General features: G+C 30.8%; 1 protein-coding gene across 1 annotated transcript; it reads left to right on the plus strand.

Moving 5' to 3' along the window:
• The first annotated feature begins 14,278 nt into the window (after positions 1-14,278).
• On the plus strand, positions 14,279-15,257 carry LOC127117845 (albumin-2-like). The gene has a single exon (XM_051047965.1). It carries the CDS (start codon positions 14,362-14,364, stop codon positions 15,052-15,054), a length of 693 nt encoding a protein of 230 aa, XP_050903922.1. The 5' UTR covers positions 14,279-14,361; the 3' UTR covers positions 15,055-15,257.
• The last annotated feature ends 3,347 nt before the right edge of the window (positions 15,258-18,604 follow it).

The raw sequence follows: 18,604 nt of genomic DNA on the forward strand, positions 1-18,604 counted from the left end.
TGTTGTATTTTGATGATTAAAATAGGTTTATGTGTGTAATATTGTTGTGTATTGTTGTGAAGTGGGTGAAATTTAAATACATGTGTTGTGTTTTATATTAGATTATGTTCGAATTGTATTGTATTTAATATACTTTGATTGTTTATGCACCGTTTATATTTGAATGTTGCCTTTACATGGGAATCATGCAGATACTCAGGAGTAGCTGCTGCAGTAAGTGAAGTTAGCTCGAGAAGTTACTTCTTAAGTTTCGTTGTCTTAGAAGTCTTGCTCCGATCTTGTAATATCGGGGTCAGGAATGTTTATTTGATAATTTAGTTGAATTTTAATAGCTCATTGACTTATGTTGAAGTGTTTAAGAATCGAGTTTAATAAACCTTGTTTTTGAAGAAGTTTTTATTTAAATGAGTTTTAAAGACTAACTGTTGATTTTATGTTTACTTATCCAATTAGGAACAATGTTGCCGCAATGATACCCTAAGTGAAGGTGAGTGTGCAATGACATGTGTTGTATAACGTTAGTATATTCCGCTGCATGTTTATTAATTTTTGAATGATTTTAGAGGTTTGTCGTTGGTGACACCTTAAATTTTTCATATAATTATTAATACATAAGTTTCGGGAATTAGGGTGTTATATAGTGGTATCATAGCAGATTGGTCCATCTGACCATGTTTTATAATATTGTTTGTCCCCTAGTACACAACATGTGTGTGAATACTGGCGGTGCATGTTTGTTTTTTTAACCGCTTGTTGGCAGGATCAGGATAGAAACGAGTGGGGGAAGCTTCTGCTTCTCTGAGATGTTTCTGGTGTGGAAGATTGGTTCGGCGTGCTACTGATTGCAAGAGTGCAGATTGATGGATGATTCAGTGTTGTTTCCTGAGTTGTTGATGAATAATATTCGAAGTTCATATTAACTGTTTTGACAAATCAGTGTCATTTCTAGAGTTGGATGCTAATGATGAGGGGTTTGTGTCTGCTAAGCAAATGGATGAGCTCGTAAAGGATGATGCCACAATATTTATGGTTATAGCTTCTATGATGGCTGAAGGTAAGGCTGCAATTAGTTAGTTACCAGTGGTATGTAATTTTCCAGAAGTGTTTCCTGATGATATAAGTGATTTGTTATCGGAGCATGAAGTTGAGTGTTATAGTTTTAGTACCTGGTACTAGTCCGGTGTTTGGCGGCTCCTTAAAGAAGTTTGTTCATCCGAGTGTTTCATTGTGGGGTTCGTCGGTGTTGCTAGTTAAGAAGAAAAATGGTAGCATGAGGTTGTATGTCGATTATAGACAACTGAATAAAGTGATGAGCAAGAATAAGTATCCACTTCCGAGGAATTAATAATTTGATGGATCGGTTTGTAAGTGATTATGTGTTTAACAAGATGGATTTGTGTTTGGGTTATCATCAAATCTGTGTGAAGCCAGAAGATATTCTAAAGACTACTTTCTGAATGAGATATGGTCACTACGAGTATTCAGTAATATCATTTGGTATGTCTAATGTGCCTGGAGCGTTCATGGAATACATGAATAGAATCATTCATCTGTATTTAGACGAGTTTGTGGTTGTGTTTATAGACGACCTCCTGATATACCCAAAGTCTGATAAAGAGAATGTGGGACATTTGAGAATTGTATTGCAGACATTGAAAGAGAATCATTTGTACGCAAAGTTGTCCAAGTGTGAGTTTTTGTTAAGAGAAGTGAGTTTTCTTGGTTATGAGATTTCTAGTGGTGGTATAGTTGTGGATCCATCAACGATAGATGCTATTTTGCAATGGGAGCCTCCAAAGTCTGTCACTAAGATTGGAAGTTTTTTTAGATTGACTGGTTACTACAGGAAGTCCATTGAATGTTTTTCAAAGTTAGCGTAACCATTGACTCGGTTGACTCGAAAGGGTCAAACCTATGTTTGAGATGTGCATTGTGAAGAGAGTTTTCAAGAACTCAAGAAGAAGTTGACGTCTGCTCCAATTTTGATTTTACTGAATCCAAGTGAGTCCTATGTAGTATATTGTGATGTTTCGAAGATGGGTGTGGGATTTAGCTGAGGAATCTTGTCACTGGACTGTGAGTTATGGAAGGAATTGAAAGACCATTTAAGTTATACTATGATAACAAATCAGCCGTCTTGTATCACAACAATAATATGAGCTCGACCAAGTCAAAACATATTGATATCAAGTTCCTAGTTGTTAAGGAAATGGTACAACATGGACATATTTCCATAAAACACTTGGGGACAAACTCCATGATAGCAGATCCTCTTACAAAAGGTCTTTCACCCAAGGTCTTTCAGGACCACACTGCTCGCATGGATGTTTTATCATTAGAGGAGTCTTTAGTTTAGTGGGAGTTAGTTGATTATGAATTTTATATGTTGTTATTGATATTATGTATGCATACTATGAATATTTTCCAATTAATAAAGTTTGATATTCAGCAGTTTAAATTTTGTACATTAAAGTTGTTGAATGATCTCACTAAAGTCAAGTAGGACTAGTTGAAAATCGACATATAGAGATCAACTTCATGTTATTTTCATGATGCACATTTTATGATGGATCTATGTCATTTAGTTGTGTCACTATTAATGATCATTGAAGGGTTTAATTATGATTGATATAACGAAATCACTTTGACTTTGTATACAAGCATGACTAATGAACGAGATACTTTGGATATTTTAAAAATATAATGAAAATTTTTGAAGTAATAAAATCTTAACACATGTCTAAAGTTATATATATATGAGATCAATGGAAGATTGGAAGAATTATATTACAATGCACATGTTTTCATGTGAGGCAATGTGAATTTTATATTACAATCATGTAGCATTTATGTTTATTAATTCTTTCAGTGCCATGCTTTCAAATAGAATCGTTAAATTCTTATTTCTTGATGTCTATCCATTATCTGCAGCAGACCTAGTTTAATACTAAGCATTCCTGCCAAGTTCCAGCTAAGAATTGGTCCCATGAGATTTATCTAAAATGTGGTACATTGAATTTTGTCAATTATTTTACTCATTTTTACATGTCAAAACTCTAGAGGAAATTTAATATTTAGCATTTCAGCCATGTGCTGCTAAAAGTATGGGATATAGCATAGAAATTTAATAATAAAAGTATTGGATATAGCATGGAAATTTATCATTTAACATTACTGCACTGTTTATTTATCGGTTTTTATTGACTCATGTATACTTTAATATTTTTAAAATCAAGAATTGGAGAAAAATAATATTTTAGAAAATAAAACTCAAGTAATAGCAGTGTAATAAATGAAAGAAAATTTTATCTTGTACCCCTACAATTAGCCTCATACCCCTACAATTTTTTAAAAATTCTCATTCTACCTTTAATTGGTTTTAACCAATTTATCATTTCATTTTTACCATTCAGTTGAAAATTTCAGAAATTACACGTTTCACACCCCTCGCACCGGAACTCCTGCAAAAAGACTTCCGGTATGTACTTTTTTTAAACTGGAAGACTTCAAAAATGATTTCCGGAACACACGAATCAATGAACCGGAAGACTTCACAAAAGAGTTCTGGTTCAATCAGAAAGAAGTTACAAACCGGAAAACTTCTTGAAAGAGTTCCGATAAACAAATTTACACATACCAGAACTCTTTGAAGAAGTGTTCCGATTTGTGTAAATTTGTTTACCGGAACTCTTTCAAGAAGTGTTCCGGTTTGCTTTTTTTTAAAAAAAATTTTAATCTGTTTTTTATTTTGCAGAAGTGGGAAATCTTCCCCAAATATGTGTAGATACTACTGATGCGTTTATAAATGAAGTGTTGTTCATGAACATGTTATACATATTGGAATTGGTTAAGCATTTCCATTTTTTATTATAATTTACTTACATCTTTAATATCCATTACATATGATTTATGTCGTTTCTATATGTTGTGGTTTGTTTTCAAGATGAGATGGATGTTAATGGACAAAAATATATGTTATTAGATTAAGTTACAGTAGGACAAATGTTGTGTGTGAGGTTGTGCAAATTTATTACTTTTAACTATAATAATTTTGAACCCTTGATCTAATCTCATGGAATATTCTTTGAGTTTCACCAGTGGGATACTTAATTAAACTCTCACCTTATATGCCACCATCTTTATATAATCAATTTTTTAAAGCATTAGTTTGATTCATAATAACATTGCATTTTAACTTTTTAGACTATTGAGACTGGTAAGACTATTGGTCGAGGTCTAATGTGGAATATGACTCACAAAAAGAAAGATGGATGCTATGTGAATGAAAAAGCTAAGGAGATAGGGCTAAATTAATAATATATATTTCCAAATATATTTTAAGTTTATGTTCATTATTTTATAATATATGTAAATGAGTTATACTCATTGATTATTTGTATTTTATGTAGGAAAAGATTGACACTCATTTAAATAAAAACCCCGAGGCTTCTTATGAAATTTCTTCAAATGATGTTGTTGGAAAGGTATTAGGAAGAGAGCATCCTGGCCGTGTTCGAGCAATGGGCATGGAAGTGGTTTCTACCACTGCTTTTAAACATACCACTACAAGATTTAGTGGTATGGATTTTGGTTCTTCAAGTGGTAGTTCTTCATTAGTGGAACAAAGACTTGCATCTGTGACTGCTCTATTGGAAGTAGTTGTTGGCTACATTAGTGCGAAAGAAGGTGGTACACTCCCTACAGAGTTAGCTGCCGTACTTGTAAATCAAACACAACAGGTATATTAATTAGTTAATTTTTTTTTTTACTGAATCTTATGTTTTATATTTCTAGTTTAAAATCATTGTAGTTAATTTTGTAGCTTTTTCCTCCTTATGTGCTGTTATTTTTGTGATTTCGTGTAGTTTTAATTTAGTCACATGAGCACATAACATTTAAGCTATCAAAGGAATAATTTCAACTCACCAACTTATCGCAAACTTCATATAGAATCATATTTAGTGTCTTTTATTTTCTCAGATGCAATGCAAATGAGAGTTTCATTGAGTATATATAATACGGAAATTCACATAGATATATGTCAGACTATTCAATTGTTCTATTTGTTTAACGTTATTGTGATATGGTCACTAGTCTCATTAGTTGAAAAAGTGAAGGAAGAATCCACAATTGTCTTCTTCATTCATAATGAAAGTGATTTTTGTCACTTGGCTAAGTTGTTGCTGCTTATCCTCTTTATTTTTGAAACAACAAAGGAAATATATTAAACTAGGCATAAGACATGCCCATGACCCAAACAAATACACTACTAAGAAAATAGTGATGATACGTCCCATTTAATAATTCTAGTGATGTTCTAATATAATAATTATTTTGTTTTTCATAGGCTTCTGAAGCAGGAAGTGAACCTTCATCACCTTGTGACATAAGAAGATCATTAGATGTAAGCACATATGATTAATATGGTACTTTTATGAGAATAGCTTAAGATACTAGATACAAAAATTGTTGATCATTTTTATGTTTTAATATTTTAGGAATAAAGTGAAAAATATATCAAACATTTAAAATTTCTATGTAATTTTAATAAAGTTAAACAATTGCATCGACTATATATATATATGTGTGTGTGTTTCTTTTACAAAAATGCATAAATATAAATTTATTATAGATATTTTAATTTACTTTTTTAGTGTTTGTGTTAAATTGTGGAAAAAAAATTAAATATGTTTTAGCATATTTCAAAAAGATTTTATTTCAAACTAATTTGAAAATAGTGGTGGTTTATACAATGTTGTTAAACTAGGACGGTTTTAAATGGTGTACCTTTTAGTATATTAAGACCGTTTATAATTCCGTACCTTTTAGTATATTAGGACGGTTTTAACGGACTTAATTGTTTAGTTAGAAAAATATGGCATTTAAACCGCCACTAATTTCAAACAAAAACCAACACTTTCCACTGTGTAAAATACGGCGGTTTGCACGGCGTTTAATTTTAAACCGTCGCTATTTTCTTTGCGGCAGCCAAATTTACAGCGATCCTAAGAACGTCGTAATTGTAAATTCTGGCGGTTCAAATCGCCACAATGGTCTTCTATTAACCGACGTAATTTACGCGTTTTTTTGAAGTGTAAGTGATTTGTTATCGGAGCATGAAGTTGAGTGTTATAGTTTTAGTACCTGGTACTAGTCCGGTGTTTGACGACTCCTTAAAGAAGTTTGTTCATCCGAGTGTTTCATTGTGGGGTTCGTCGGTGTTGCTAGTTAAGACGAAAAATGGAAGCATGAGGTTGTATGTCGATTATAGACAACTGAATAAAGTGATGAGCAAGAAGAAGTATCCACTTCTGAGGAATTAATGATTTGATGGATCGGTTTGTAACTGATTATGTGTTTAACAAGATGGATTTGTGTTTGGGTTATCATCAAATCTGTGTGAAGCCAGAAGATATTCTAAAGACTACTTTCTGAATCAGATATGGTCACATCGAGTATTTAGTAATATCATTTGGTATGTCTAATGTGCCTGGAGTGTTCATAGAATACATGAATAGAATTATTCATCTGTATTTAGACGAGTTTGTGGTTGTGTTTATAGACGACCTCCTGATATACCCGAAGTCTGATAAAGAGAATGTGGGACATTTGAGAATAGTATTGCAGGCATTGAAAGAGAATCAGTTGTACGCAAAGTTGTCCAAGTGCGAGTTTTGGTTAAGAGAAGTGAGTTTCCTTGGTTATGAGATTTATAGTGGTGGTATATATATGGATCCATCAAAGGTAGATGCTATTTTGCAATGGGAGACTCCAAAGTATGCCACTCAGATTGGAAGTTTTCTTGGATTGGCTAGTTACTACAAGAAGTCCATTGAATGTTTTTCAAAGTTAGCATAGCCATTGACTCGGTTGACTCGAAAGGGTCAAACCTATGTTTGAGATGTTCATTGTGAAGAGAGTTTCCAAGAACTCAAGAAGAAGTTGACGTCTGCTCCAATTTTGATTTTACTGAATCCAAGTGAGTCCTATGTAGTATATTGTGATGTTTCGAAGATGGGTGTGGGATTTAGCTAAGGAATCTTGTCACTGGGATGCGAATTATGGAAGAAATTGAAAGGCCAATTAAGTTATACTATGATAACAAATCAATCGTCCTATATTCCAACAATAATAGGAGCTCGATCAAGTCAAAACATATTGATATCAGGTTCCTAGTTGTTAAGGAAATGGTACAACATGGACATATTTCCATAGAACGTTTGAGGGGCAAACTCCATGATAGCAGGTCCTCTTATAAAAGGTCTTCAACTCAAGATCTTTCATGACCACACTGCTCGCATGGATGTTTTACCATTAGAGGAGTCTTTAGTTTAGTGAGAGTTAGTAGATTATGAATTTTATATGTTGTTATTGGTATTATGTATGCATACTATGAATATTTTCCAATTAATAAAGTTTCATATTCAACAGTTTAAATTTTGTACATTAAAATTATTGAATGATCTCACTAAAGTCAAGTAGGACTAGTTGAAAATCGACATATAGAGATCAACTTCATGTTATTTTCATGATGCACATTTCATGATGGATCTATATCATTTATTTGTGTCACTATTAATGATCATTGAAGGGTTTAGTTATGATTGTTATAACAAAAAACACTTTGACTTTGTATACTAGCACGACTAATGGACAAGATATTTTGGATATGCTTAAAGAATATAATGGAAAATTTTGAGCTAATAAAGTCTAACACATGTCTAAAGTTACATATGTGACCCGTGGAAGATTGGAAGAATTTTTGGATCACAAATGTAATATTACATGTTTTAGAGCCATTATTTAATTAGTTAAAACTGCAGTGGTTGAATTAATATTAAGTATGTGACTAAAAGTATAAATGTCATGAAATATGAAATTATTGTGTATATACTATAAGTCAATATCTAATTTGATGAGGAGTCAAATTAGATTATTGAAAATTAAGAAATAACCCTAAGGTTATTCATAAGGGATATGATTCATATTTTTAGAGCGGTCGAAAATACGGCTCATCGAAAATATTCTCTCTTCATCTCCATCAGAGGAGATTCAATGATTCATAAGGAACTCTACAATTGGAATATCACACAGTTGATAACATTCAACTATTTACAATGGCAGCCTCAAGTAAGCTTCCTTATTCATTCTCATAATTATATTTGGGTATGGGTCTATGGAATATGAGTCGATCCCATATCTGGTTCACTCGAATTAGTTTAGAATTTTGTTTTTAATTTCTATATTGATAGTAATCTTAAGGTTAGAACAGGTTTATAGTCCTGCTCTTGATTTATGTATTGATAATAATCTTAATTAAGGTTAAAATATATATTCCAACAATAGTCTTTCTATGTCTTTCTTTGTTGAGAATGTATCAAGTGTGAGTAGCGTGGATAATAGTCACACAATGGTTGGAAATATGGAGATTTGAGTATTTATAAATGAGAGAATCCACCCACCTATTATCTTAAGATTTTAGATGAATATGTGGTGTGTGTCTCACATAGATATTGCTCTAGAAAGGAAGTCTCACAATATTCAATGCTCCATAGTGAAAAATTCCCCCAACATTCCTTACTCTCTAATATTTTAATGACCTCCAATAGAGCTTAAATTTATATAGTACCTATCTACTTGTTTTCTTAAATATACTACCATTAAAAAAATTATATTCAAAATACGTTACATTAACTCCACGATTATATTACAATGCACATGTTTTCATGTGAGGCAATGTAAATTTTATATTACAATCATGTAGCATTTATGTTAATTAACTCCTTCAGTGTCATGCTCTCAAATAGAACTGTTAAATTCTTATTTCTTCATGTCTATCCATTATCTGCAGCAGACCTAGTTTAATATTAAGCATTCCTGCCAAGTTCCAGCTAAGAATTGGTCCCATGAGATTTATCTAAAAATGTGGAACATTGTATTTTGTTAATTATTTTACTAAATTTAATATTTAGCCTTACAGCCATGTGTTGCTAAAAGTATGGGATATAGCATAGAAATTTTAAAAAGAAATTTTTTTATGGTCTTTTATCTTTAGATTTTTTTATTTCAAAAGAAAATTTATATTTTTTATAAGCTCAACTACGTTATAATCAAGATAAAACACAGTGAGATCATGATCCTGGAGAATGATTATCTATTGTTCTAGATATGTTTTAAAATCTTACTTTGGTCAAACAAATGATTCATCTTTATGCTATGGTTTTTGGATAGTCATGATATTGATTATGAATTGAGATTTAAAAGAATACCTTGTCATAAAAACAATTTAAATTTTTTAACCTGAGTAATCCACCTTGTTAGTGAAACATGAATTCAAAATATTTTTGAACCATTTGATTAATTTTGTTTGAGAACAAACAAAAATATAAGTTGCGGAGAGTTGATAAGTGTCTGGCTTATGTGAAATACATAAGGACTTGTTAACTTATTTTAAAAAGCAAACAAATTAAAAACCTCCAATTTTTATTTTTATCTTTTGTGTGTACATCCGTGTTCTTAAGCAACACAAGTGCCTATTTTATGGGAAGAACATTAAGAAAGAATCTGAAAAAAAAGAACAAGTATTACTTTCAAGAACTTGTTCCTCTACTTACTTTGTTTCTCTTTCTCTTCTTGCATACCTTTTTATAAGTCTTTTAATGTGAATAGAAATGTTCTTTTCATTCTCACCATGAATTTCTTTTTTTGCTTGTCTTGGAGTACATATGAATGTGAACTGTTTGACAAAATGCCTCAAAGGAATGAAGTTTAGTGCAGCACCATGATAATGTGTTATAGTCATGCTTGCTCCGACAAAAACAATGTTTGAACTCAAGAATGTTGAATATGAATGGTTTGAATTTTTTCATAACAACCGTTTTTCCTTATGGAATATTATGGATATACATATTTGGGATTCAATATATTCGTCTTTTGTTGGGAAGACTGTGGAGTTGTTTGCACAGCTCAGCGAGATTCAAAATATGCAGTACCTAAAATTCTGGTTCTAGTTTTTTTCCAGTGCTATTCAGTTTAATCTCATGCCCGAGGAGCAACTGTTGAATGCATGAGGGACGTTTAAGATAATGTTTATAGGGATGGCATGATTATATAAAGCGATGAGGATGTTAAGAAACAAATCTTGAAAGAAAAGTTAGCAGCTCAATTTAAAAAGACAAACATTGGTAAAAAAACCAAGTCACATACAAACTAGAGATAACGCCTGGAACAAAGCTTATAGAAAAGGAGATCTCATATCTTACATGTTGTTTTTGTGGAGTTGAGTAAGTCCCTAAATCTAAGATTAGTTAAACAAATACAGAAGATAGATTTTGTGTGTGTGTATATATATAATCATTTTTCTCATTTGTTGTTGCAAGTATTACAACAGATAAACCCAAAGGTTGCAGACTGACAATACTACTTCCTAACATATCGGGATCATGTATTGTAAAAGACAAAATGAAAAAATTTATTTGTACCACTGTACAAATAGAGAACTCAAGAATGGACTGTTGTTGAAAATTATTTGACATATCTGTTGCTCCTTTCCAATAAGATTAGTTCTTTCTCCAGCACATCCCACATTATCAGTTGTTGCATGTGAATTTTGTGGACGAGAATTTTTAGGAGAAAAATTCTTTCAAGGAAATTTTTATAGAGACTACAACCGAATTTTGGGTTATTTACCACAAACATATTTAATCCTAAAATAAAATAATATAGTAAAATAAATTATTAAGAGGAAAATAAATATAAAAAATTTCTTCAAATAAAAACATAGTAAAATATACTCATTGTAAAAGATGGGGGAAATATATTTTAGAACATTCAAATCCGAAATTGTTTTTTAATATTTTTGGTATATAATAAATCACGAGGGCTTTAAAATTAAAAGCTAAAAAATAAAAGTTACATCGCTACTTTGCTTTATATGTCCAATGATCTTCACACACTCCAATAGTTGATGAGGTCCATTATGATTTCGCGTAATATCAATAAGAGATTGAGGTGGATCAACCCTGAAGTTGTCAATAGTCATTCAACAATCATAATAATGAAATAGACAATCTTACACTCAAAGTCTACTGAATTTTCCATTATCCTTCAACACATTTGCGTCATGCTCTCCTAGGAACAACACGACATATAATATCTAATGTAATTTAACTTATTCGTTTCTAAATGACAATAAATCTCTCGGGGATGAATATCTCCTACAAACTTGTCGAATCATAAAAGATTTATATTACCTAGTCTCAACTTTGGGTGCTCTAAAAGTAAAATTTGACCTATAATAACTGTATATTATAAACATTAAGTAGGAAAGTAAATGCAACAAATAATCAACCAACAAGCAAGATGCGCACAATGCATAATATCCGCATTCATATCTCATTCCATATTTTTTCGCTATTTTCTTTAAACTCGCATAAATAATATCAATTCATAGTATTCAATTAAATCATACCATTATACATTTAGTTTTTCCGGATCAATTCATACAAAAATTTATTTAGTATAAAAACAAGTTTAATCTAATTATCTTAATTCTACAAATATTATTTAATTTATTTTTGTACATACTTATTTAGTTTTAACATCACTAAAAGGATAGATAATTTGTAACACATAAATACCAAATTTAATATATAAAAGCTAATGACGACCGAAAATAATATTACTTTTAGTGATAGACTGCATAAAATATTTAATTCAAGAACAATTTTTATTGACAAATTACAAAAAGAATATAATACAAGAAATATCATTTAGTAAAAAAGAGAAGATAGTAGATTTAAACAAAAAATTATATTTAGTGACACATTATTGTAAAACACATTATGTAAAAAGATAATTGATGGTGACAAACAATAATAAATAGATTATGAAGAAAAAAACTTATAATGACAATAATAAACATACTACGAAGAAATGAAATTATAATGACAGAGAATAATAAATATATTATGAAATAAAAGAACTTATAGTGACAAACTATAATAAGCAGATTATGAAAAAAATAACTTATAATGACAAAAAAAAATTAGATACATAATGAAGAAAAGAATTTAACATATAATGATTTAATTCATAAAAAGATATAAAGACCAAAATAAGAAACACATCAATTTAAAGAGACCAAAATATTATTTAAATTAATGAATGAAAAACTCAATACTCCAAACTGATTTCAACTATCAGCGCATAATATTTGACCTTATTTTATTGCAGCAAACACACAACATCTCAGAAGAAAAAACTGCATTCACCATGCATCACCAATATCTGCACACTTTTCACCATTGCTTTTATCCACCATTTTAAAATGCAACACATACTAAATTTCTCCCAAATCAATCATGAGATCCACCGTTGAATAAATAATAAAATACTTACCAGGGTTACATTTCATTTGTTTGGTTTCTTTTTTAACATAGTGACATTGTGATGTGTATTGTTCATGTGTTTTCTGTTCATGTTTTGTGACTATAACTTTGTGTAGTTACAAACTCATTATTTAGTTGTTGATTGTAGTCACGGTTATGAATTTGCGTTAGATTTTGGTGTTATTAAAAGAAGTAAATGACAACAGACACTAAGAGAAGGAAATTCTTTTATTCATTAACAAGGCATTACATTTTGGATCCTAAAGATATTAGATAATTTTATTCTTCATCCCACTCTTCTATCATTGGATCCTCCTTCCTCTTGGGCTTTATCATTGTTGTCATTGTTCTTCCCACTTTCGGACCCAACAGTTTTGCTTACTCCTTTTGAGACTTCCCCATACTTCTGAATCTTTGAAGCTTCCTCGCACTTTTACTTCTCTTTCTTTGCTTTTTTCTTCACCAGCTTCCTAATCTCTCTCTTAAAATCCCTCTTTTGAGCCTTATACTGCTTTGATTTACCCATTTAAGCTGAAGAGTAATGTGATCTAAATGGTTACACAAACGTCTATTTTTATAAGAAGAGATCTTGAATAACGTACAATCTTCCTTAATTACGATGCATCTTGGGAAACTTTGCCTTTCAGAATCTGACTTTGGCTATCTTGGATATTATGGATAATTGCTTACCTTTTTCTCTAACCATTGAAATTTCGTGAATATTTTATTTCTATTTTTACTCATATTCTCTCTCTCTCTCTGTTTTTTTAAAATCTTTTTTGTATACATCCGTGTTCTTAAGCAACACAAGTGCCTACTTCATATGAAGAACATTAAGAAAGAATCTGAAAAAAAGAACAAGTATTTTATATTCTTCATTTATAATTTATTATAAGTTATAATTTTCTAAGGTTATTCACTCACAACTATTTTTATTTGAAATTATATATTTTTAAAGTCAAGAAAATAAGATATAATGTCAAACAACAACAACAAAATTTATAATAATCAAATTATCAAATACATAAATGAAAAGAGTAAAATTATGATTGCATATATCATTACTTACAAAAAAATCACTAATTTAAAATTATAACTATCACATTTTATTTTATTGAAATTATTTACATAATCAAAATAAATAAGACACTGTCAAATTTAATACAAATATATTTTTCATTATATCAAATAAACTTTTATCTTAATTGCAACTTTATTGACAAATAAAATTTCATTTTGTTTAGTATTGATATGCGCTCTTTAAAATCTGGATTTTTAATTGCTAAATTTAATTTTTTAAAGAAATTTAGTAACCTTTCTAATTTAAACTCAATTTTAATTCCGAATTATTTTATCAAATTTTGATTATATATTATCAAGGGTATAGGCACAACCTACTTGCCACTTATCAGTGATATATAATATTTAATCAATGAATGAATGAGAGACTCAATACTCCAAACCAATTTCATCTGCCAGCACATAAATTTGGCCTTATTTTATTGCAGCACATGTTTATTGAATAAATAGTAGTACAATATTTACTACACCGTTGAATGAAGGACATAGTTAGAGGAGAAATTAATGCACCAAAAATGAAATAAAATTGTTGGCATGTGATTATCTGAATATGAGACTTAACCTTTTTAATGCCACAATTATGTATATGCAGCACATGTTTATTGAATAAATAGTAAAATATTTACTACACCGTTGAATGAAGGATATAGTTAGAGGAGAAATTAATGCACCAAAAATGAAATAAAATTGTTTGCATGTGACCAATCTGAATTTTATATTTGAATAGATTGATAGCTAGATATATAGTGAGCATTAAAAAAATAAAATAAAATAAACACGTGCAAAGGCATTGTGTTTGTATATATATCCTTGCTGCTTTCATTGTATTTGCTCACAACATAACCTTCCTTGTATTTGCTCAAAACATACCTCACCCTCACTTGTTAAGAAGATGACAAAAAGTGGTTACATCAATGCTGCTATTCGTTCATCTAACACCAACGAAGCTTACTTTTTCATCAATGATAACTACATTTTGTTGGATTATGCTCCAGGAACAACCAACGACAAGCTTTTGTACGGGCCTATTCCTCTTCGTGATGGGTTTAAATCACTTAACCACACCATATTTGGAAGCTACGGGATAGATTGCAGCTTTGACACGGATAACAATCAGGCATTCATCTTTTATGAAAATTTTTGTGCTCTCATAGACTATGCTCCACACTCTGACAAAGATAAAATCGTCTCAGGTCCTAAGAAAATCGCTGACACGTTTCCTTTTTTCAAAGGAACCGTGTTTGAAAACGGAGTAGATGCTGCCTATAGATCATCAAAAGGCAAAGAAGTTTACTTATTCAAAGGAAATCAATATGCTCGTATAGACTATGGCAGTAACAAGCTCGTTCAAAATATCAGGAGCATTACTGGAGGATTCACTTGCTTCAAGGGAACAATCTTTGAAAATGGAATGGATGCAGCTTTTGCTTCTCACAAGACCAATGAAGTTTATTTCTTCAAAGATGACTACTATGCACGTGTAGCCGTTACCCCAGGCGCATCGAATGATGTTATTATGGATGGTGTTAGGAAAACTCTTGACTACTGGCCATCTCTTCGTGGCGTCATACCTCTTAAAAATTAACAATATCATCTATGTTTTCTTTTTCAGTTGTAATAAAAGTGTGGCTTTTCATGTTTTCCACACATTTACTTGTTGTTTTCTTATGTTTCTTGTTGTAATAAAAGTGTGGATTTTCCTTCTTTAATTTCCACACATTTACTTATTGTTTTCTAATGTTTCTTCTAGTAATAAACTAAGTCATGCTTTTCCTTCTTTTCCACAAATTTACTTGTTGTTTGCTTTTCAATTTAGTGTAAGCTACATTATCATAATGCATGTATTAATGTAGCAGCATGGAAGTGTGATTATTGTCATAGTTTATAGTTACTATGTATTATGATATAGAAGAATTACATAAAATGAGTTGAGTTGTATCCACTACAATGTTAGCAATGCACTTTTTTCAGAGTGATAATCAAGAGAATGCCTACATCTTAAGCCTTAAAGGGATATAATTTATTAAACTTTACTGAGCTAATTAATATTTGGTGCAAATTTGGCATCAAGACTATATTTTCACTATCTTTAAAGTAGATTTTGAAAAATCTTAGAAGTACTTTTAACAAAGACTCTTCATTCCCGAATACTCTCAGAAATCTTAGTTTTGTAAATTAGTATATGTGACTAGTGAAAGATTATTAAATTTTTTGAGTCACAAATATAATATTGCATGTTTTAAGGCCATTATTTAATTAATTAAAACTGCCGTGTTTGAATTAATATTAAGTATGTGACTAAAAACATAAATGTCATGAAATATAAAATTATTGTGTACATACCATAAGTCAGTATCTAATTTGATTAGGAGTCAAATTAGATTATTGAAAAATAAAAAATAACCCTAAGGTTATTTATAGGGGTTACGATTCACATTTGTAGAGTGGTCGAAAATAACATAAAATAACAACGCATGTTCCATATAAAGCGTGTCACTCTCAACTATAGCAACCATCCATTCACAATTCTCACGTAGGTATCGTACGAATGAATGCCGTTTTCTAATGTTATCAAAGTTTAATGTATAACTTATAGCCTAAAGCAGATCACTAAGTTAACTCACTTGATTCAACATGTAATTCTCACATTTGTTATTGATTTAATGCATAAAAGTTGTAGCAATTGATCATTAGTTGATACAATGCATATAGAACATCAAAAAAATAAGACATGAGGTAAAAAGCATGAGCCAATCTATTGGTTAGGGAGGTCCAATCGATTGGTCTATCTCACATTTCTATTTTTCAAGGAATGCAAAGGATTAATCGGTTGGTGTTGAGTGTCAATCGATTGACAGCCGAACGAAATTCCAATTTTCAAAGTTAGTGAGTTCATGCAATCGATTGGGGTCCAATGTCAACCGATTGGTTCCTGAAAAATTTCCCTTTTCTCCAATACAGGAAGACAATACAATCGTTTGTCACTAAGGGCCAATCGATTGGCCCCAAATATTTTCCATTTCTTCACAACTCAGGAACTCCACCCAATCGATTGGTTCCTGCAACAAACCAAAATTTTCTCCTGCAACCCCTAGTTTAAGCTTGTATAATGATTCTTATTCTCCAACCACCAAAACCCATAACTTCTCAACAAAATACATCACACAACACACACACACACACAGATATATATATATATATATATATATATATATATATATATATATATATATATATATATATATATATATATATATATATATATATATATATATCATAGTTCACATGTTCATAAACCCATATTCATAACATCAACCATATCCAAACATTGAGTAACAAAATCATGAAAAATATAACAAAACATTTGTTCATGGAAATCATCATAGTCAAGAGAAAACATTCACCATTTTAGCATGGATTGTTCTACTCAACCTATGATTCTACAACTTTAACTCTAGAAATTTTAGGGTTTCTAACTAGAACCCACCTTAGAAAACAGAAGAGGAGGTTGACGAATATGGTGAGATGGTGAAATGAAGATGATGATCTTGTTCTTCCAAGTTCTTCTAGTTCCTCTTCTTCCCAAGTTTATCTTCCTTCACTCTCCACTTTCCTTTCCTCTAAACTTCCTTTTACTGGTATGTGAAAATGAAACATAAAACATGTATCACCACATGTGGTTGGTAATATGCCACTAGGTGAGAAACATGTGGACAATAAGAGTGGAAACAATTGTGTGGATATAAATAGTTCTGATAGTAGAAACAAATATCCCAAGTATCACTAACCATAATATTTGTTCTACTAGATCAATTGACCCATTATTAATGTTACCAAAATGTCCCAATAAATAAAAGGTCAGTCCCAAATAATATTAATTAAGTCAATCCGAATTCACTATTCACTCTATTTATCCCAACTGATAACTTTTATAGCACATAGGAACTCAGTTGATCTTAACCAATATGAATTTGAGTATTTAAGGAAACACGGGGTATTACAATATTCATTCAGATAGATGTCGTGGTAAAATAGAAAGACTAACAACTATAAGGATAAATGCATGTCTGTTATTGTTTAGTGTTACTTAGAAACCTCAGTACTTCTTACCAATGTTACTCATCGCGTGCACATACGATGAAACAAAATATTTTTCCAGCAACTCGATTTTTATAAATATGCCCTATGCTCCCCAAGTTTAGAAAATGTTGAAGAAATCAAAGTTTCAGAGAATATTTTCACATATCTACGGTGAAGATATTATACCACAACCATTTATTCATCATAGTAATATCTCATTATTTACGCGCATTATTTTATTAAGAAACATTTCATCACGGTTCCTAAATCCAATCGTGGTCACAAAATTTGGGTGACAACCTTCGAATCCCAGCATCAATATTTTTCAATTTTTTCAATAAAAATAAGCACGTGACCCTTAACATTTTTTGTTATTTTAACATTGAAAGTATAACAGCTACGCTTGTTTCATTCAACCGTGGTTATAATTTCAAAATTTCACTACAGTTGTTTCTTGAAACCGTTGTGAAATTATTTTCACTTATTAAAAACGTAACAAATACTTTATTTCATTCATAACACACAAGGGTGCAATAGAGAATGAGACAACAACGATAGCGGAATCATTTATGAAAACAAATATCATTTCTGGAAACAAAATCTTTATCCTCTTCAACTGAGAGAAAAGTCAAAATTTCAACCGATGTGAAATGTGTGGAATTTCCAACTGTTTAACCTCTCAACTGAGGAAAACATGATGATTTTACCGTTTTTCGACTCGATCAATAGACCAATAAATAGAAGTAACACATTTATCATAATACCCTACCCTACATTACCTCGGCATCCCATGCAAAATAAGAATCATCTCCCAATAAAAGAAAACTACACGTAGTGATGGCGCATGATACGTGTAGTTTTATCTCGTATATCATGCAGTGATAAGTGTTTGTTATGTTCGAAATTTTTTCATCTTGTGCGTATTCAACTTTTATTATATGCTCTCATGATTTGAAAATTAACATAGGGAAGAATTTAAATATATGATATGTACATGTGAGAAGACATCGATAATTATTAAATGTTTACATAATCATTCAACTGCATGTTGCATG

The sequence above is a fragment of the Lathyrus oleraceus genome, chromosome 2 (assembly GCF_024323335.1).
Source record: "Lathyrus oleraceus cultivar Zhongwan6 chromosome 2, CAAS_Psat_ZW6_1.0, whole genome shotgun sequence".
NCBI classification, from domain to species: domain Eukaryota; kingdom Viridiplantae; phylum Streptophyta; class Magnoliopsida; order Fabales; family Fabaceae; genus Lathyrus; species Lathyrus oleraceus.